Here is a 20,887-nt window from a genome sequence, read left to right as displayed (position 1 = left end):
GATGATAACCAAGAAGCTCAGGGGTTCTTTGTTCTCATTAATAAACACAATTTAATTTCCACCTTTATTTAACAGTACAGTGCTTCAACGACAAATTCTGGGACTTCATTATGATCGTCTCTGGGACGCACAGACTGGGTTTATGTAGAAAAGGCCCAATGGGGGGGTCAGCACTTCTCTGAGACACACAGTCAGACGTCAGAAAGCCACATGAAGGCGCTTCTTCATACCCCGCACACGCGCACAGACGTGATGGCGTACGAAGGCATCCCTTCTGTGGCCGAGGACGAGTGGTGGGCTGTTCGCAGCTGCTGTGGGCTGAAAGGCGTCTGCATCACGGCAGCAGGTGGTTCTCAGAGGCACAGATCTTGTGCTGACTGATCGAATCTAGAGGGAGAGAAGCAGTTAGCACTGGTAATGGCCCGCGTACGGAAAGACAAAAACCTTACAGTAGTGTTAGTCACTCAGCTGTGGCCGACTCTCTGCGACCCCACGGACTGTAGCCCGCCAGGCTCCTCTGTCCATGGTCTTCTCCAGGCAAGAGTAGTGGAGTGGGTGGCCATTTCCTCTTCCAACCTTATCACAGATACACTAAACGTATTTAAAATCTTCAGTGGTCCTGGGCTTCATGATCCACACATGTGTGTCCACAATGGCACCCGTGCCTAATTAAAGTGAAGCAGGATAACATAAAGTGACGTGAAGAGTTCAGCTCCTAAGCTGCACCAGCAACATTTCAAACGCTTGGAATCCACGTCTTCTTAGACGCAGCACACTTGGACATGCCCTTCATGGTGGAACGTTCCAGTGGACAGTCCATGACACAAGAGACTCAAATTCTCATCTTGCTATGGCAAGTACTCCCTGGTACAGGGCAGAGCATAACTAACTGTTTTCTGAGAACCATAGGAAGCGCCCTGGCCTGGGACCAGCCCCAGGTGCAGGAGAGGGGGCCGGCACAGGTGGGCCTGCAGCCGGCTCCAGCAGCCCTGTGCTCTCAGCACTGGAGAGCTGACTGCCCCTGACCCTTCTGCTGCTGTTGGGATGAGAGAGGCGTGCAGTGGGTGGTCAGCGCTGACTGACTGACAAAGTTAACTTACTGTCGGCAACATTATCCAGTGGGTGAACAACTGTGTCTGAAGGACTTAAAGAGGTCAGGATGATGAACAACAGAACATGGAAAGCTGTGACAGTTTTGAGATACAAAGCAGAAAAAATGGGCTTATTTTATGAGTAAAAGAAAAACAAAACAAAATGGAAGAAAAAAAACAGCTCATCTTAGTTGTAGCTCAAGGCAGTGCCCTGGAATTTAATCAGAGCCCTCCAAGATGAATGCACCTCCTCACAGGTGGTCTGAGCTGGGAACTGAATCACAGAAGGGAGGATCATTACTATTTGTTATATAGCTCGTACACATTATATAAATGTAATGTGTACAGTGGGACTGGAACAATTATCACTGACACCACATACACCACTTAATTCCACAATACAGTTAGCGATTGTTATGACTTATATTTGAATGTTAGCCCTTTATTCATGATATGTATTGCATACACTTTCTCTCAGTTTGTTACTTGTGTTTTAACTTTTCTTATAGAAATGTTTACTTATATATTCAAATTATACCAGTCTTTTATTGCATCCGGACTTTGAATCACAGGTAGAAAAGGTTCCCTAGACTTGGTTATACAATAATCCATATATTCTTCCAGGTTGTAAAAACCCCATTGATTCCTTTTTTTTTAAATTTTTTATTTTTTTTTTTGTTTTTTATTTTTTAAATTTTAAAATCTTTAATTCTTACATGCGTTCCCAAACATGAACCCCCCTCCCACCTCCCTCCCCATAACATCTCTCTGGGTCATCCCCATGCACCAGCCCCAAGCATGTTGCATCCTGCGTCAGACATAGACTGGCGATTCAATTCTTACATGATAGTATACATGTTAGAATGCCATTCTCCCAAATCATCCCACCCTCTCCCCCTCCCTCTGAGTCCAAAAGTCCATTATACACATCTGTGTCTCTTTCCCTGTCTTGCATACAGGGTCGTCATTGCCATCTTCCTAAATTCCATATATATGTGTTAGTATACTGTATTGGTGTTTTTCTTTCTGGCTTACTTCACTCTGTATAATCGGCTCCAGTTTCATCCATCTCATCAGAACTGATTCAAATGAATTCTTTTTAACGGCTGAGTAATACTCCATTGTGTATATGTACCAAAGCTTTCTTATCCATTCATCTGCTGATGGACATCTAGGTTGTTTCCATGTCCTGGCTATTATAAACAGTGCTGTGATGAACATTGGGGTACACGTGTCTCTTTCAATTCTGGTTTCCTCGGTGTGTATGCCCAGCAGTGGGATTGCTGGGTCATAAGGTAGTTCTATTTGCAATTTTTTAAGGAATCTCCACACTGTTCTCCATAGTGGCTGTACTAGTTTGCATTCCCACCAACAGTGTAGGAGGGTTCCCTTTTCTCCACACCCTCTCCAGCATTTATTGCTTGCAGATTTTTGGATCGCAGCCATTCTGACCGGTGTGAAGTGGTACCTCATTGTGGTTTTGATTTGCATTTCTCTAATAATGAGTGATGTTGAGCATCTTTTCATGTGTTTGTTAGCCATCCGTATGTCTTCTTTGGAGAAATGTCTATTTAGTTCTTTGGCCCATTTTTTGATTGGGTCGTTTATTTTTCTGGAATTGAGCTGCATAAGTTGCTTGTATATTTTTGAGATTAGTTGTTTGTCAGTTGCTTCATTTGCTATTATTTTCTCCCACTCAGAAGGCTGTCTTTTCACCTTGCTTATATTTTCCTTTGTTGTGCAGAAGCTTTTAATTTTAATTAGATCCCAGTTGTTTATTTTTGCTTTTATTTCGAGAAGAGCTAACACCTATCCTCCTCAAACTCTTCCAGAAAATTGCAGAGGAAGGTAAACTTCCAAACTCATTCTATGAGGCCACCATCACCCTAATACCAAAACCTGACAAAGATGTCACAAAAAAAGAAAACTACAGACCAATATCACTGATGAACATAGATGCAAAAATCCTCAACAAAATTCTAGCAATCAGAATCCAACAACACATTAAAAAGATCATACACCATGACCAAGTGGGCTTTATCCCAGGGATGCAAGGATTCTTCAATATCCGCAAATCAATCAATGTAATTCACCACATTAACAAATTGAAAAATAAAAACCATATGATTATCTCAATAGATGCAGAGAAGGCCTTTGACAAAATTCAACATCCATTTATGATAAAAACTCTCCAGAAAGCAGGAATAGAAGGAACATACCTCAACATAATAAAAGCTATCTATGACAAACCCACAGCAAACATTATCCTCAATGGTGAAAAATTGAAAGCATTTCCCCTAAAGTCAGGAACAAGACAAGGGTGTCCACTTTCACCACTACTATTCAACATAGTTCTGGAAGTTTTGGCCACAGCAATCAGAGCAGAAAAAGAAATAAAAGGAATCCAAATTGGAAAAGAAGAAGTAAAACTCTCACTGTTTGCAGATGACATGATCCTCTACATGGAAAACCCTAAAGACTCCACCAGAAAATTACTAGAGCTAATCAATGAATATAGTAAAGTTGCAGGATATAAAATCAACACACAGAAATCCCTTGATTCCATTTTTTACACTGATTTCTGACAGGATGTCATTTTTGAAAGCCAGAGAAGACTGCAAATAGGATGGCGCTCTTTCCTACCTAATCTAAAAATCCAGTATATAATGAACACAGAACAGATAAACAGATCAGTGGATAAGAACAAAATCTAGAAACTGACCCATGCATATGTGGGAGTTTAAGAGATGATTCCAGGTGGCATTATAAACCAGTGGAGGGAATTCCCTGACAGCCCAGTGGTTAGGACTCCACGCTTCCCTGCTCGGGGAACTAAGATCCCGCATGCAAAAAAAATAAACATCAGTGAAGAATGATAAGCTATTAAAGAGATGAGATGATTCCTTGTATCCCACAATGAATACAGATGGATTAATGCTCTAAACATTAAAGACTGTAAGAGCATTAATAGAAACAGGAGACTAGGTGAAAGCTCAGGGCAGGGAAAGCTTTCTAAGTGAAACCTCAGTTTACGTGCTGTGGAGGAAGAGAGGTATTTTGTTCCATCCAGAATAATAATTAAAAAGTAAAACCCACAGAAAACACCACATAAATAGAGAGAGACAAGTTGAGAGGATTTTATGTTTATCACAAAAGGTTAGAGTTTATATTAAACAATCAGTGTAAAGCAATGTGGAAAAGAGAAACAGCCTGATGTAAAAGCAGGCAGGGGACAAGAACAGCAGTTCAGGAGCTGCGAGTCCCTGCTCCGTGCTGACGAGGAACTCAGTAATCAGCATACGCCTTAAGTAATGAGGTCACCAGATAGTGAAAACATGGTTAAAGTCTGGAACTGGTAAGGGTGTGGGAAATAGGAATATCAAAGTACTGTTAGAGTGCAACCCAGTGAAGCTGTGTGCATCAAAATTTAAAGGACACACACCCCAGGTTTCAGTAATTCCCCATCTATGAATCTATTTTACAAAAATACTCCTGTCTGGGATTGGGAGAGACTAATCAGAGCTTAAGATGGTCTCTTAAAATTGAATTTGAATCACTCCAACTAGAACACATACACATACAGTTTACAATAGCAGAAATAGTGGAAATAACCCCAAATATCGAATCGTAGATGGAGGAGCCTGGTAGGCTGCAGTCCATGGGGTCACTAAGAGTCGGGCACGACTGAGTGACTTCACTTTCACTTTTCACTTTCATGCACTGGGGAAGGAAATGGCAACCCACTCCAGTGTTCTTGCCTGGAGAATCCCAGGGACGGGGGAGCCTGGCGGGCTGCTGTCTATGGGGTCGCACAGAGTTGGACACAACTGAAGCGACGCAGCAGCAGCATCAAATTGTAAGGAGTGTATAAATTAATCACAGCACCTCTGACGGTTAAAAGAATGAAGCAATTGCATGAAAATGGAAGGACCTTCTAGACCCAGAGTTGGATAAAAGCTCATGACTGTGTGATTCTCCGTTTATGGAGAACAAACCCTCGATGCATGTGTTTATATACATTTATTTCTATGTAAATATATGGTAAACCTGAAAGAGATAGCTTTGTCTGTAGTGTAGCTGCTTTAGGGAAGGGTAGTTGGATTTGGGGGTTTTATGCATTTCTCTGCTGTCTGACTTCCTTGACCATGAAATCAAGTGTCACTCTACATATCCGTCCAGCTATTGTGGTGGGCAAAAAAATATTGACTGGAGAAGGATCCAGCTTTAAATTAAGATAAAACAGAAGCCACAGGAAAGTCTGTGGCTAAGCCCTCCGCCCTCTGGGACGGTGCTGCCCAAGGGGTTCGCCCCTGGACCGCTGAGCAGGGATGAGGGGTGCATGGTGGCGATCGCGGTTGGGGCAAGGGAGCACTTGAGGGGCCGCCAAGTGTCCAGGGGGCGCCTCCCAGCTCCACGTTCCCAACTGTAAACACACCCGGGGAGAGGGATTTCTGTCCAAGTTCATTTGGCGTCTGAAGACTGCCACGTCCCCAAATTCAAATGTCATGTCAGATGTACGGTCGTCAAACACCCCATAAAACGTGACCACAAGACAGATGTTAGCGCAGTGCCAGGCCCCGCTAGCTGAGAGGGGACAGATCACGCACGAGTGGCTCCCATGAAACTGCAACTGGAAAGAGAGAAACCCAGGTTTTGCTTGTTTTCAGCAGATCGGTCTTGGAACACGTTATGTGCACACACTCAAGTTCACTGGCCGTGCTTCTGTGTGGTCGTGTGCTTGGGATGTCGAATCAACATGCTGCCAGTGCTTTTTCTTGTTTTTAAGGGTGGGGCGGATAAGTCACTTTATTTGAACTAAGACTCTGGTTGCCAACAGCCAGATGTGGTCCTGTGTGTAGAGTTCGGGGACCCTCAGGGCCCTTGCCGGAGCTTTATCTTGACAAAATGAGCCACGAATTTTAGGGCTGGGAAATGGCAGGGTCTGTGCAGCCGGGTATCTGTACATAAGGGGTCAGCTCGTGACTGCAGGGCTTCCCTGGTGGTTCAGATGGTGAAGAGTCTGCCTGCAACACAGGAGACGTCGGTTTGATCCCTGGGTTGGGAAAAATCCCCTGGAGAAGGGAATGGCAACCCACTGCAGTATTCTTGCCTGGAGAATTCCATGGACAGAGGAGCCTGGCGGGCTACAGTCCATGGGGTCGCAGAGCTCAACACAACTGACCGACTAACACATTCACGCGACACTTTCTTCTCTCTGCTGTGCGGAGTGAGGGTCCCCGACAGGTGCTGAAGGTCGCCAAGTCCTTTCTGATGCTGAGCCCTGCCCGCGTCTCCCTCTGGACCCACACCAAGCGTCTCTGCCTGCCCACACGCTGTCTCCTCTTCTGAACAAGCCAGGCCCTTCTCTACTCCTCCATGGATCCCGAGTCCCAGGCCCTCACCGTCCTCCCGGGCGCTCGGAGTCCAAGTCTAGGATTGCCCTTCCCCTCCTCTCTCTCCTCACATGGCACAGCATCCAACCTGCCAGAGGGTGCAGTTGGACTCAGCACTTTCATTTAACATCTGACAGCTTCCCATCACCTCCATCACTATTACCCTGGTCCTAACCACCACCACCGATCACCTGAATCTCTGTAAGAGCCTAAGCCTCTCTGGCTTCTCTTTAAAAATACGTCTCGGAGCCCATTTCCCTTTCTTAAAATCCTCTGGTGACTTCTGCTCATTCTTAGAACAAACACCACACAGCTGACCGCTGTCCACGTGGCCTGTGGGCTCAGGCTCCGCCGCCTCCTCCCCGTCATCCCCTGGATCCACGGCCTCTGCCCACCTCTCACCTTGACCCTAACTGTTCCCTTAGCGCCACACAAGCCCATCCGGCCTCGGCGAGGAGCCCAGCTCACGGTCTCTCTCCACATTCCAGCCTGTTTTCTTCATAGTATTTATCACCACCAGGAGTTTAGAAAATGTTCTCTTGTCGTCTTTAGAGGGTAAGCCCCCAAAGAGCAAGGGCTGCATCTGCCTTGCCACCTGCTATTCCAGGAGTGCCAAGAACATGCTTGGCACACGGAAGATGCTCAACAAACACAGACTGGCTGAATGGATGACCTGATGCCGTGCAGAGTGTCTGGAGGAGACAGTCTAACCTAGCAGGTCTCAATCTTTTTTTCTGCTCTGATATTGGGGTAGAGGTGCTCACTTATCTGATACTTAACCAAGGGTGCAGTAAGAATTTGTGCTGTCTTAGAGAAGACTGGCTAGTTTATTCCTAGCATGACAACTTTTCCTTTCCACCCAAGATATGTGAGTGAAAAGATATCACAGGGCTAGCCTTGAGGTCACTATTTTTTCTATATATTTTATATTTATTCCTGGGCATGGAAATGCTGATGATTTTAGTAAGTGTATCTTAAGAATCTTGCTGAATTGATTATAACCATTTCTTGACTCTCTTCAATTTTTCTATGTATATACTGTATCATAGGCAAATATGTTGTAAGTTTTTTTATACTCCTCATCATTTAGGAAAGTTCTGTTATTCCTAATTGTTGTTGTTATTGTTTTTAATCATGAGTGGGTACTGGATTTTCTTTAATACTTTCAATATCTGCTGAGAACAATCAATGGACTAGAAGAAAAGATTTAATGATATTTGTTTCTACATTATTCAGTTAAACCTTACCTGATTATATGTTTCTTAACATACTGCTAAATTTAATTCGCCAATATTTTATTTTGGATTTTTACATCCATCTTCACAAATGAGTTTGGGCTAGCCGTGTAAAATGAGATGAAATAGCTTCTCTTTTCTTTTTGTCCTTCAGTGATTTGAGATGTTTGGTAAAACTTTTGTTAAAACTATCTAGGGGGAGGTGGTGGTTTTTTTGTGGTGAGACAGACATGAGCTGAAAGTTGCCACTTAAACTGTTCTGAGTACACGGCTCAGCGGCAATAAGCACACTCACATCACTGTGCCACCACGACCAGCGCCCCTGTCCAGGAGTTTCTTACAATCCCAAACGTCATCTTTGTGTTCATTAAACAGCGACTCCCCATTCCTTTCCCCTCCCCTTCCAGGCTGAGTTAACCTCTGTATTTCTGTCCCTATGAGCTTGCTTATGCTCAGGTGACTCGTAAGGCTGGAGTCACGTGGCGCCTGTCTTTCGGGACTGGCCTATCCCACCTGAACGCAGTGTCTTCCAGCCCACTCGTGCTGGTGCAGGTTTCAGAACAGCCTTCTCTTTAGAGCAGAAGAATACTCTGCTGTTTGTCTACATCACCTCTCCACGTTTGGTTCTTAACCTGTACAGTGGAGACATGGCCTGAGACGCTCCGAGGACCCCTGACAGACTTGACTTGATCAGCAAGCCGTCAGTCCAGGGCTGTAACAAACGCCCCGTGCAGAGCGTGCAGCTCTGGGCTGCTCTCTGCTCACTCCTCCAGGCGGCAGGGAGCCTGCCAGCATGCACAAGGCCCGTACACTATCAGGGACCTTTTTCCTGAAAACACTGACATGGGGAGACACTCAAATCAAATGCTGTTTTATAAGTTATGAGGAAATCATGCCGAGGCGAGACTTTTTTTTTTGGCAAGGCTGTTGAGATTATTACATCATGTTCCCACAACAGCATAAAATGTATGTTTTATCACTTGAACGTAGCCCAGGCTGGAAGGGGCGCCTGAGATTGGAAATGTCTTATGAGAAAGGCCAAGCTCAACCTGATAAGACAGGAGGGGATAAAAGGAGGGAAAAATGGTCACAGCTCAGGCCACTGACCCTCGATGGACGCCCCGTGCCCCCTGCCAGCCCCCACGCCAGCAGGGAACCCCAGATCTGTTGTTCCTTGACCCGTAAGACAGGAACGGTGCTCTGTGGGGTACGGGGAGCCTAACTCCTGGAAAGCGCTTCAGAAGGTAACCGGTTGCACCAAGATCAGGTGAAGGTAACTTTCTGCCTCCTGGTGCCGGGAATCTGAGTTTTGTTTTCCTGTTTATTTCCATACATATTCAAGCTCCACAAGTGTGCTCTCTCTCAGAAATCCCCACTCCCCCTCTGGTTGAATGATTCATCAAGAATCTTGGCCCAAGTGTGCTGCTGTTTCAGGGAAAGCAGACCCTGGGGAATGGCTCGGGAACACAGTCGGGACCGGTCCGGTGGCCTCGGCAGAAGGCGGCTCGGCCGATGTGAGCTTCTGCTCAGAGCAGGTGACTGATCACGGCTTAGGTTTCACGTGTGGAGCCTGAAGTGGAGATGGCTTAAGTTCACGCTGTTCTAGGCCAGCAACACCAGGTGGTGGGAGGACGGTGTGAGTTTTTTTTTTTTTAAGAAAACACTAAAATACACTGGGTCATTGTTTCTAAGATACAATGAAGGGATAAAAGGCCTATCTGACGGCTCACAGTGCTCGGACGTGAGGTCACGGTGAAAGTGTCCGCTTTCCCTCCACCGAGAGGGTGGTGCCAACGGCCCCCCTTCCTCCTACTCGTCCAGCCAGTGCGACTCTATTGCTCGGTGCTGTTTAGTTGTCCTGTCTTGTCCGATACCTTGCGACCCCATGGACTGTAGCCCGCCAGGCTCCTCTGTCTGTGGGATTTCCCAGGTAAGAATACTGGAGTGGGTTGCCATTTCCTTCTCCAGAGGATCTTGCTGACCTGGGGATCAAACCCGTGTCTCCTGCATTGGCAGGCGGATTCTTTACCATCTGAGTCACTAGGAAAGCCTTTGACTCTATTAGGCCTGCAAAAACAAAGACCCCATAGAATATAAGAATAAATGCAAGGTACTTAAAAAAAAACCTTAGAATCTTTGGTTTGGAAGGCAAATTACAAATCTAAAAAGCTGCTTTAAAGATTTTAAAAGCAGTTTGAATAAAATAAGTCTCAGGGATTCTAGCTCACACATCATCTGATATTCTAGTTGGAACAAATTTAGTTGATAAAATTTGAGTCCTGCTTTTCATAATTTATCACAAAATGACATTTAAGTTGGTGCTTTAACGTGGTTTTAATTTTAATTTCACAACATTTTGAGAATAAAGTATTCTCTGGAAGTGTTTATGATGAAAGCTAATGGGAAGGAGAACAGTCTTCAAGAGAGAAGACGCTTCTCTGCTGAAGGAGCGGGAATGACTTCCCCGTGTTGGTGAGCCTGGGCCCCACGGCCCTGGACACTGGCCCTGCGGAGGGAGGGAGTCTGCACGCCTGCGCTGTCTCCCCCTGGACACTGCCCTGCGGAGGGAGGGAGTCCGCATGACTGCGCTGTCTCCCCCTGGACACTGCCCTGCGGAGGGAGGGAGTCCGCATGCCTGCGCTGTCTCCCCCTGGACACTGCCCTGCGGAGGGAGGGAGTCCGCACGCCTGCGCTGTCTCCCCCGATCACCCTGTCCATCACCCTGTCAGGTACAGAAGTGACTGTACTAGGTCCAGAGAGAACCAGGTGACGTGTTACCTGGTCAGAGAACAAGGAATCAGCCTACAAGGCAGCAGACCTGGGTTTGATCTCTGGGTCGGGAAGATGCCCTGAAGGAGAAATGACAACCCACTCATGTACTCTCGCCTGGGGAATCCCATGGACAGAGGAGTCCGGTGGGTACAGCCCATGGGTTCACAAAGGGTCGGACACGACTGAGTGACTAACACACGCAGAAAAGGTGACGATCTAGACTGTGTGTTCTGTAGGTCTGTGCACACGTGGAGAGACGTAAAAATGAAACCTCCTTCACCGGCACAAAGCTGGAGCTCCATTCAGAGGGAGATGCATACACACTAACAGAACACACATTTTTCAAGTGTGTAACACTCATACGACGAGGCTGGGGAGACAGCCGGAGGACCCAGCGTGCACTGGCAGGGGACTGATGTTACGGGTGAGGATCTCAGCATGCGGAGAGCCAAGGATTCCAGGACACACAATACCCGGATGTTGCCAAGGGCACTCGCAGATGGTGTGAGCAGTGACAAGTCAGAAACAGGACATGAGTTACGGGAGAGGAAAGAAACAGAAAGGCGGGCCCGCAGCTTCAGCTCTGAGACTCAAAGAATGCCAAAGGGCCGGTGGGCATGACAATCCGGGCCTCGAGCAGCTAGGCGTCTGCCTCCTGAGGACCCACCAGCAGGGGGTCACGTGGCCAGACCCCTGGGGGGGCCAGGCCGGCAGCCAGCATGCACACAGTGTGTGCACAGAAACACACCAGCGCTAGGAAGGGGCCGGCCGAGTTCCCGAACCTGGAAGCAGTAAGAGCGCAGACCAGCCTCTGGCCCCCTGCACGACCGCAGGCTTTGGAAAGATTAGCTGTCCGTGGGACTGTTGGTATCAGCCATGTGCGCAGTCCCGTCAGCTGAGGGAGACTCTTTCCAAAGCACAGTTCTGGTCTCCAGTTGGTATCATTTTGATACACACAGTTTTCTTAAAAAAACAAAACAAAACAAAAACCTCTGTTTGAGAACATAGGATGTTTTGAAGGTTGTATTTTTGGCATGTGGAAAAGAGTAAACAGCCTCTGTTGGCTTCTGGACTGTAGCTACAACCATAGGTGTTTTGAAGTTAGTTTCCAGGCAGATGACAAATGACTGTGCACCAGAAAGTGAAAGATCCTATATCAAAGGAGGACCACTGGCCATTTACAAGATCTTCACGAGCGTGGTTATTATAAATGAGTGCCACCGGAACAAACACGGCCTCTGCCAATCTTAAACCAGCAGTCCCTGACCTGGCACCGGGGACCAGTTTCACGGAAGACCATTTTTCCACAGACTGGTGGAGGGGGTGCTGGTTTTGGGATGGTTCAAGCACATTACATTTATCGTGCACTTTATTTCTAATCTAATGCTGCCGCTGAGCTGACCGACGGGGGTACTGGTCTGTGGCCCCAAGGCAATCCTGGTGTTGAAGGGTAACATCTAGGATGGGGTGAGAGAAGCCATGAGTTTGGGGTTTAGAGACAAGAAAAGTGAACAGGAGGAAGGCTGAGAAAGAAACTCAGGCGGAGAGGGAGAGGGAGACATCTAAGAAGCCATAGGAGCAGCTTGGCCAAAAGTGCTGAAATGGGTAATCCAGTGTCAGGGGTTGAACCTCCACAAAGCCCACAGGTCGAAGACCGAACCTCCAGGACCTTGGAATGGGACTGTGTTTTGAAAAAGGGCCTTTGAAGAGGTCACTAAATTAAAATGAGGTCATGAGAATGGGCCCTGATCTAGTTACTGGCATCCTCAGAAGAAGAAGAGATGGGGACACAAGGGAGAGCCATGTGAAGACACAGGGCAAAGATGGCCCCCCCCAAGCAGGGGAGAGAAACCAGCCTCGTGGACGCTGATCCGACGTCCAGCCTACAGGACACAGGGAAAGACGGCCCCCCCAAGCAGGGGAGAGAAACCAGCCTCGCGGACGCTGATCAGACGTCCAGCCTCCAGAACACAGGGAAAGACGGCCCCCGCAAGCAGGGGAGAGAAACCAGCCTTGTGGACGCTGATCAGACATCCAGCCCAGGACACAGGGAAAGACGGCCCCCCGCAAGCAGGGGAGAGGACATCTTCCCGCCATCTCAGCCACGGGCCTGTGGTCCAGTTACGGCAGTCGGGCCAACACGCGGCTGTCGAAATGCAGTGGAAGAAGACGTGCAGCTGAACCCCAGTGGACCTGACCCCAACCCCTGTCGACCCCCCCACCTTGGCTCCACTGCATCACACGCAGCCGGCTCCGCTGCCCTGCGCCCCTTCCTCCCGGTGTCCCGGGGCCCCCAAAGCCGGGGACAGACGGCGCTCCCCCCACCAGGGTTGGCCTCCAGCCTCACCTGGGATCCCCCCTCCCCCGCAGAACCCCCGGGGGGCCTTTGCACAGCACGGCAACACTGACGCCGATGCATGCACCACATTCACGCCACACACCAGCTTTTGGAAATAAAAGCCGAAGGTCGCTTTGCTGTAAAACACAGCACTGTGAGCGTGACAGGCGAGTACGCGAAGCGGGGCGGCCGGCAGGGGCAGCGGGCGGCCGGCAGGGGCAGTGGGCCTCCGGCGGAGCTGCAGGGGGTGGGGCGGGCCGGCCGGGCCTTGCACGCAAGCCGGGAGGGCAGGCGGCAAAAGTCTAAGAGGACTTCCTTTGTCCCCGTGAGCTCACCTGGACAGACAGGTGGTCTTGTGACAGCTGGTAATCACACGATTTCTTTAACTACAGGCCTCTTAATGCAGATGATGTGAGAAGTGCACCAGGCCTGATGCTCTCCCCAGCCGTCACCCCCAGGACCGCAGGACAGAGGCTCTGACTTCATACCGCCCCCTCCCTCCAGGAACCCGCGTGCGGATGCTTACCTAGGATCCATGTTTCCGACAGGTATTTGACCGTCTCCTTCTTCCTTCCCGGGGAGGGTCCGATGAAGATGCTGGCCTGGCGAGGGACCTGTGTGACCCGACCCCCGCACAGCACGACCAGCTCCCCCAGCTTGGCTCTAGGGGGGTTGCTGGCCGGGGAGATGAACATGATCGGCTGGTCGGCAAACAGGGTTCCGCGGTACTGTCCGGCGCAAGACAGGCGTTCCTGGCGGCAGAGCTGTGGGGAAAGACGGGGGCGGGGGTTACTCTAGACCTCTTCACTGTCGAGAACAGGCTGACTGAAATAGGAAAGGCTGAGGTTGGGTTGTCTGTCCTCCACGGGTTCTGAGGATCCAGGGGTGATGACAACATTTACAAGTAGATGACATTTTCTGCAGCAGCAAATTTACCAAGCAAATTTACAAGCAAAAAAAGAAAAAGTTTAGGCCTTAGATTTATTACAGATTCTAAACCAAATTATTGGAAAGCAATCAACTGTTCGGTTCAGCCAGGTGGATGGCCTCTGGGTCCTGAGTGACGGGAGGGCCGTGGAGGCAGGAAGCTCGCCTGGAGTGCCCGCTGCACAGGACGGCACCCTCCGCCCAGCTCAGAGCGCCCGCAGTGGGCGGCATCAGCGCTGAGCTGCTCCATTCACACCCGCCCATCAGCAGGAGAACGCAAAGGGAGTCCTGGCCCCGTGCCCGCGGGCCAGGTGGGGCCTGAGGGCTGCGTGCTGGTGGGTGGGTACTGGCCTGGAGACCCTGCAGGGTTCAGAATGGACGGTGTGGCCTGCCCTGATGGGTCAGGGTTGGCGGCTGGCCGGGGGGCGGCGGGGAGGCCCCTGTGTTCTGATTAAAGGACTCCTCTACACGCAGATAGCCCCGGGGAGGTGGTCAGGGTTGGAGACTTCAACCTGTGAATTTCCCTGAGGACAGGTCTGTGGCTCAGGGCAACTGCAGGTTTTGATGGGAGGTCTGTGGGAGGAGAGGGAGGCGCGCCTCAGAGGAGGGGGCACGCAGGGCCCAGAGGACGGGGGCGGGGGGCGGCCAGCGTGACCCCAGGCGGCAAGGCAGCAGAGGATGCCCTCCTCAGGCTGCCGCTCCGGCTAAACCCCAGGAAGAGCTGTTCCTGCCCTGGGCTTGCACGCTGCTTTCGTTTTCAGGAAAAGAAGAGCCTACTCCAAAAAAAAGGGAAAAGGTTCCACCGTCAGTGAAACGAATGTGATAGATTTAAATCCGGCCGTACACTTGAATTTTGCCATAAGCTCTGATATATATCTTCCCTTCGACTCAGGAAATAACAGGGCAGATGACAATTCTACCAGCGTGGTACCTTCGTTCATGCCGTCAGTTACTCCCAACATCCCTGGGAGGCAAGTGGGGTGCTCCTTTAATTTTGCACATGAAGATACTGACGTGGAAGAGATTTGCTTTGGTTAACTGTGAGCTGAGCTGCAGGAGAAAGCCGAAGACTCATAAACGCAGTGAGTCAAGGGGCCACGCAGCCCTGCAGCTGGGGATCAAGAACCTCCCTCAAGTCAGATTCGGTCACATGTCGTCAAAGCTGGCGGTGAGGACCGACACAGCAAAGGAACAAAGTCAGGGCACCCTTCCTGGCTTTCTGTTGCTCGAATCCACTCTGTCCTTTCCTCCTGAGCAGGGAGGCATGGTCATTTTCTGAGTGCTGACCTCTGCAGGGCCAGCTGTTCAAGGTGGGCGCCCCTTCCCTGCCGTGGGCGGGGGGCGGGGGTGGGAAGACTCAGGCTTGGGCCGAGCCCACTTCGGGGACTCTCCTTACAAAGGCCTGCGTGAAGCTAGGCTGGAGTCTGGCCAGTGGGGCCTGAGGGCAAGTCTGCTGGGGGCGGCTTTTCCTCACTCACTATAAGAGCAACTTCGGCCTCTTGACACAGGACACCCCAGATTCCCGAGGCTGAGAACAGCCAAGCGGGAAGACGGAACGGCATGGACCTGGGCAACGAGGGCCTCTTAAGTCGGTAGCCTGACCAAACCAGGCCCTGTCCTCCTCTGTCCTTTTAATGTCGGGGGGAAAACTCCTAACTTTTGTTTCTCTCCATATCCTCAGTTTAACGTCCCCCCTCCAAAAAAAATTTTTTAAGAGGTATTCTGAATTTTAACTGAAGTATAATTGAAGTTATATTAGAACCAGGTATGCATAGTGATTTGATATTTTCTTATATTACAAAATGATTACCATGCTAGGCCTCATTATCATCACCTGTTATCATATAAAGACAGAGCACATAGTTTTTGACCATTTTCCCCACATTGTACATTTCATACTCATGATTCACTTATTTTGCAGCTGGAAGCTTGTACCCCTTCATTCCCCCCCACCCCCAGCTCACCCCATCCATTCCCCTCCCATCCCCCACCCCCAGCTCACCCCATCCATTCCCCTCCCATCCCCCCACCCCTAGCTCACCCCATCCTTTCCCCTCCCATCCCCTACCCCCAGCTCACCCCATCCATTCCCCTCCCATCCCCCACCCCCAGCTCACCCCATCCATTCCCCTCCCATCCCCCCACCCCCCAGCTCATCCCATCCATTCCCCGCCCATCCCCCCACCCCCAGCTCACCCCATCCACTCCCCTCCCATCCCCCAACTCACCCCATCCACTCCCCTCCCATCCCCCACCCCCAGCTCACCCCATCCACTCCCCTCCCATCCCCCAACTCACCCCATCCACTCCCCTCCCATCCCCCAACTCACCCCATCCGTTCCCCTCCCATCCCCCACCCCCAGCTCACCCCATCCGTTCCCCTCCCATCCCCCACCCCCAGCTCACCCCATCCGTTCCCCTCCCATCCCCCCACCCCCAGCTCACCCCATCCGTTCCCCTCCCATCCCCCACCCCCAGCTCACCCCATCCGTTCCCCTCCCATCCCCCCACCCCCAGCTCACCCCATCCTTTCCCCTCCCATCCCCCACCCCCAGCTCACCCCATCCGTTCCCCTCCCATCCCCCCACCCCCAGCTCACCCCATCCTTTCCCCTCCCATCCCCCACCCCCAGCTCACCCCATCCATTCCCCTCCCATCCCCCCACCCCCCAGCTCATCCCATCCATTCCCCGCCCATCCCCCCACCCCCAGCTCACCCCATCCACTCCCCTCCCATCCCCCAACTCACCCCATCCATTCCCCTCCCATCCCCCACCCCCAGCTCACCCCATCCGTTCCCCTCCCATCCCCCCACCCCCAGCTCACCCCATCTGTTCCCCTCCCATCCCCCCACCCCCCCAGCTCATCCCATCCATTCCCCGCCCATCCCCCCACCCCCAGCTCACCCCATCCACTCCCCTCCCATCCCCCAACTCACCCCATCCACTCCCCTCCCATCCCCCAACTCACCCCATCCGTTCCTCTCCCATCCCCCCACCCCCAGCTCACCCCATCCGTTCCCCGCCCATCCCCCCACCCCCAGCTCACCCCGTCCGTTCCCCGCCCATCCCCCGCCCCCAGCTCGCCCCTTCCGTTCCCCGCCCATCCCCCGCCCCCAGCTCACCCCGTCCGTTCCCCGCCCATCCCCCAGCTCGCCCCTTCCGCTCCCCGCCCGTCCCCCGCCCCCAGCTCGCCCCGTCCGCTCCCCGCCCGCCACGGCTCCCCCTTCAGTGGCCACAAGTCCGTTTCTGTGTCTGTGCCTCTGCCACTGTTTGATTTGTTTGTTCGTTTGCCGTCTTAGTTTCTACACGAGTGACACCACCTGATATTTCTCTTTCTCTGTGTGACTTATTTCACTTAGCATAATACCCCTTAGGTCTATCCATGATATTGCAAATGGCAAGATTTTATTTCTCGTGACTGAGTGATCCTCCATTGCGCGTACACATATCCCACATCTTTAGCCGCCTGTCTGCGGACACATATGTTGCTTCCATATGATGAGGGTATTATACATCCTCTTTGGAAAACAATGTCTTCTGACTGGTGCTCTGTGATGACCTAGAGGGTGGGATGGGGCAGGGTGGGAAATACGTACACCTGTAGCTGATTTGTCCCATTGTACAGCAGAAACTAACACAACGTTGTAATTATATTCCGATTTTAAAAAAATGATTGTAGCACAGTAACAGTATATAACTTTAAATACCTTTTGAGTATCCACCCATAGTATTAATTGGTTAATTGGAAAGAGGTTCCCATGCAAAGCAAGCAGTCTGGCAGGGTTAGGCCCAATGGTAATGACTTTGGGATAGGACTGGTGGTGGAAGGCAGGCCTTTCATTCATAAACTTTACTATTCTTTACATTTTTAAAGCACAAACTACTTCCATAAATGTGTCAGAACTTCAGTGGCAAAGGTATGAAAAAATATCTACCAAACAAGTTAGTACATCCACTTTACAAAACAGCATAAATCTGAGGCAGAGCTGGGAAAAGACAAGAGCCAGAGGCTGTTCCGTCTTCTAATCGAGTCCCCATCCCAACCACCATTCTTCCGTATTTCAGCTCCGTAAATTATGCTGCGAGGGGCAGGCTGACATGGGAAGCTACTACCATCTGCTGAGAACGCTGGGCGCAGCTATATTAAGATTTCCAAATGTAACTGATGCATAGTCCTCCCCTTCCCTAGATTTTATGACTGATCAGATAACAGTAACATACCGAGTAAAAGCCGAGTGTCAGCTTGAACTTCCAGTTTCTCTTCTGCACCAACATCTAACAAGTGATTTTTGCATTTATAGCCACATTGGAGTACTTCCTTATATTTTTGTAGCTAGGTTTCAGGACCTAACACCAGAAGACGTGAGTAAACACTGAAAAGGAAAAACATTTCAAAGAGCAATCTGAATTGCTTCTCTTTTCTGGGATCGTTGACAGTAAGACTTGAGAACCAATCATTCTGATTCAGACACTCAAGGACATCAAAAGAGAGTGTGAGACTCATGAAACGATCACAGACTGTAACAGTTATTATATGGGTCATCAGATTATTAACGATAGCATAAGAGCTGACATAACTAAGCTAAACCATCTTCAGGCAGTGGTGGTGGTGGTGCAGTCGCTCAGTCGTGTCCAACTCCTGCGACCCCACGGACTGCAGCCCTCCAGGCTCCTCCATCCACGGGACTCCCTAGGCAAGGACACTGGAGCGGGCTCCCATTCCCTCTCCAGGGGATCCTCCCCGATGCAGCAATCGGAACCGCGTCTTCTGCGTTGCAAGCAGACTCTACACTGCCTGAGCCACCAGGGAAGCCCAGCTTTAGGCAGAAACTCGCTCAAATGATGAGAGACAACCTGTCTGTGTGTGTGTGTCTGTGTGTGTGTGTCTATGTGTGTGTCTGTGGGGGGGGGGGTTTCCCAGGTGACTCAGCGCAGGAGACGCGGCCTCCATCTCTGGGCTGGGAAGAATTCCCACCCAGGGAGCCCCATGCCAGAGGGGCCTGGCAGACCGTAGTCTGCAGGGTCACAGAGAGTCAGACACGACTGAAGGGACTGAGCACGCACTCTCTCTGTGAGGTCAACAGTCTCTGCCACCCAGGGTCAGTCCCCAGCGTGTCCTCCACGGCCAGTGGTGCCGAGATCGCTAGCTGACGCTTGCTAGCAGCTCAGGCCTGGAGTCTGCCACCACGGCTGTCCCAGGCAGAGGGCTCCCTTGGACCAAGCCCTCACCTACTCCAGAGAGCCTAGGCACATCAGGTGTGGAGGAGCCTTGGCCCAGCTGCAGGCCTTTGAGACAGAGACAGAGAAGTGGAGGGAAACAGCTTGAAAGGGTCCAGAAGCAGAGCCCTGTCCAATACCAGTAAAGGTTCTCCCCCCGCCCCAAGCGCAAACATACCATCCCCGCTCCTCCTTCCCCTCCTGCGTGAGCCCCAGGCTGACACCACACCGGGCCAGCTCCCTGTCCGGGGCAGTATGCAGGCGGCCTGACGCGCAGGGGCTGGCTCCCTCCGTGATGGGGTGAGAACAGCCCTAGCGGGGCCCCTGCCCCCGTCAGACAGGCGTCCAAGGCAGGGCTCCTCTCCCAGCTCCAGCCTTCTCACTGTGCTTTGGGAAACAGAAGCCCAAGTGCTTCAAAGAACTCTCGTTGCTCTGAGGACAGACCCAAGCCCCCAGCAAAGGCCCCACAGCGGAGTGGCCGTGGGGCCAGCGGGAGGCTCCAGGGTGTCTCAGAAGCAGCCGCACATTTCGACGAGGGTAGTGTCCACACCACGCACGCTCACCGTGTCCCTCACCTCGGATGGCCTAGGGAAGAGCCCGACCTTGACGGGGCGCCAGCCTCTGCGGGAGAGCAAGCTGTGTCTCCTGACAGCAAGGGACGCCGGGTGCAGCCATACACTCTCCGCAGGCAGCGCTGTGAAGCGTCCCCTGGGAGCTCACAGGGCCAGAGCTCCTCTGCTGGACACTGAGCCCGGCCAGGCCCTAGCTACTGGGGGCACCCACCAGCAACACGAGGGCTCCTGTGTGCAGGCAGCTGAACCAGAAGGTGCTGGCCGGGGCGCCAGGACACAGCCAGCAGCCACACCCCGCTTGCCACCGGGTGACGTGCTTGTTCAGGCCAGTGTCAGCAACTCGGTGACGGAAGTGTTTCCTCGGCCACGAGGGTGGGTCCCAGCTCCACCCGATACATTAGCCAACGGTAGATCTCCAGTAACGATCCTCTCTCTGACTGATAGGAGGGAGAGGCAATGGGAAAAGAACCCAGCAGGACTCCTTGGTGCTCCTCTGATGACCCTCCAACTCGAGAACCAGCTCAGCTGCATGGGATGGGGAGCGGCAGGTATTCAGGCCGGCCGCTCTGTCAAGGCAATCCCCAAGGAGCGGGCTGCTTCAGAACCGAGAAGCTGGCAGCCGCACAGGTCGGGGGGCTCTCGAGCACTGAGCGAGGAGCGACATGGCCTGGCAGAGAAGATCTCACTCACCCGGGAAGGCAGGATGTGGCAGGGAGAGCCCGGGAGTTCGACCCGAGTGAACTGCGTGAGCCGGAGGCCCAGGGACCAGCCAGGGGGCCCCTCTTACCTCCGCCCCGATGCTGTGTCTGCTCTCAAGAGATGTCTCGACTTTTCAGTTACTTTTTGTTGGGATTTTTGTTTCCAGAGTCTCAAGCATCCAGATGCGACGGTTCTCACGACCCTGCCACTGACCACAGGTGACAGTCTGCGCGTATTTTTCTAAACTCTACACAACACACACGCGTACTAGGGACAGACTTTCGCCTTCATCGAGGATCCATCTTGGTATACGGAAAAGCAGTAACGCAAACCTGTTTTCTTAACCCAGCGGAAAGGACCTGTGTGGGCCTTTCTCATGTTTAGAGTGTGACTTCAGAGCTAATTTGATTCTTCTTCTCCCGCCCACATTTATTGAACGCTTACTGTCTACCAGGCATGTGCAAGGTGCCAGGAAGCAAAGCTGATTAAGTCGCAGTCCCTGAGCTCAGTTTAAAGCATGTACTGCAAAAGTCAGTAAATGGAAATATTTCCATTTATTTATTCAGCTTGAAATCAGAGGAAGCAAAGAATTAGAAGGATCTGATTCTTCACTCAAAATAACTGAGGCTACGTGCTTGTTGA

General features: G+C 51.2%; 1 protein-coding gene and 2 long non-coding RNA genes across 15 annotated transcripts in view; 1 reads left to right on the top strand and 2 right to left on the bottom strand.

Moving 5' to 3' along the window:
* The window catches only part of LOC138430976 (uncharacterized), a 176,442-nt gene that overhangs the window by 125,539 nt on the left and 30,016 nt on the right, over window positions 1–20,887 (top strand). The window contains exons 2-3 of one of the 2 annotated variants that reach the window (XR_011253473.1): window positions 13,222–13,377; window positions 14,649–15,066. This is a non-coding gene — a long non-coding RNA (uncharacterized lncRNA). Of the gene's footprint in view, window positions 1–13,221; window positions 13,378–14,517; window positions 15,067–20,887 lie in introns of both variants that reach the window. The other variant, XR_011253474.1, reaches the window with a different exon arrangement.
* Window positions 51–20,887, bottom strand: part of MCPH1 (microcephalin 1) — a 230,181-nt gene continuing 209,344 nt past the window's right edge. For 7 of the 12 annotated variants that reach the window (XR_011253471.1, XR_011253468.1, XM_069573071.1 and 4 more), the window contains 2 exons: window positions 13,356–13,593; window positions 51–387 (listed from right to left, as the gene is read on the bottom strand). Coding sequence is in view for 8 of the 12 variants with exons in the window: in XM_069573071.1 (XP_069429172.1) it covers window positions 335–387; window positions 13,356–13,593 (291 nt within the window). In the remaining 4 variants the exon portion in view is untranslated. Of the gene's footprint in view, window positions 666–13,355; window positions 13,594–20,887 lie in introns of all 12 variants that reach the window. The other 5 variants (XR_011253472.1, XR_011253469.1, XM_069573066.1 and 2 more) reach the window with 1 other exon arrangement.
* LOC138430979 (uncharacterized) lies at window positions 17,144–19,114 on the bottom strand. Its single transcript, XR_011253477.1, has 2 exons — window positions 17,979–19,114; window positions 17,144–17,316 (listed from the first exon to the last, which is right to left on the bottom strand). It is a non-coding gene; the product is annotated as an uncharacterized lncRNA (long non-coding RNA).

This window comes from Ovis canadensis, chromosome 26 (genome assembly GCF_042477335.2).
Source record: "Ovis canadensis isolate MfBH-ARS-UI-01 breed Bighorn chromosome 26, ARS-UI_OviCan_v2, whole genome shotgun sequence".
NCBI lineage: Eukaryota > Metazoa > Chordata > Mammalia > Artiodactyla > Bovidae > Ovis > Ovis canadensis.
The sequence above is the reverse complement of the archived record's forward strand: the minus strand, read 5'-3'. Positions and strand labels throughout refer to the sequence as shown.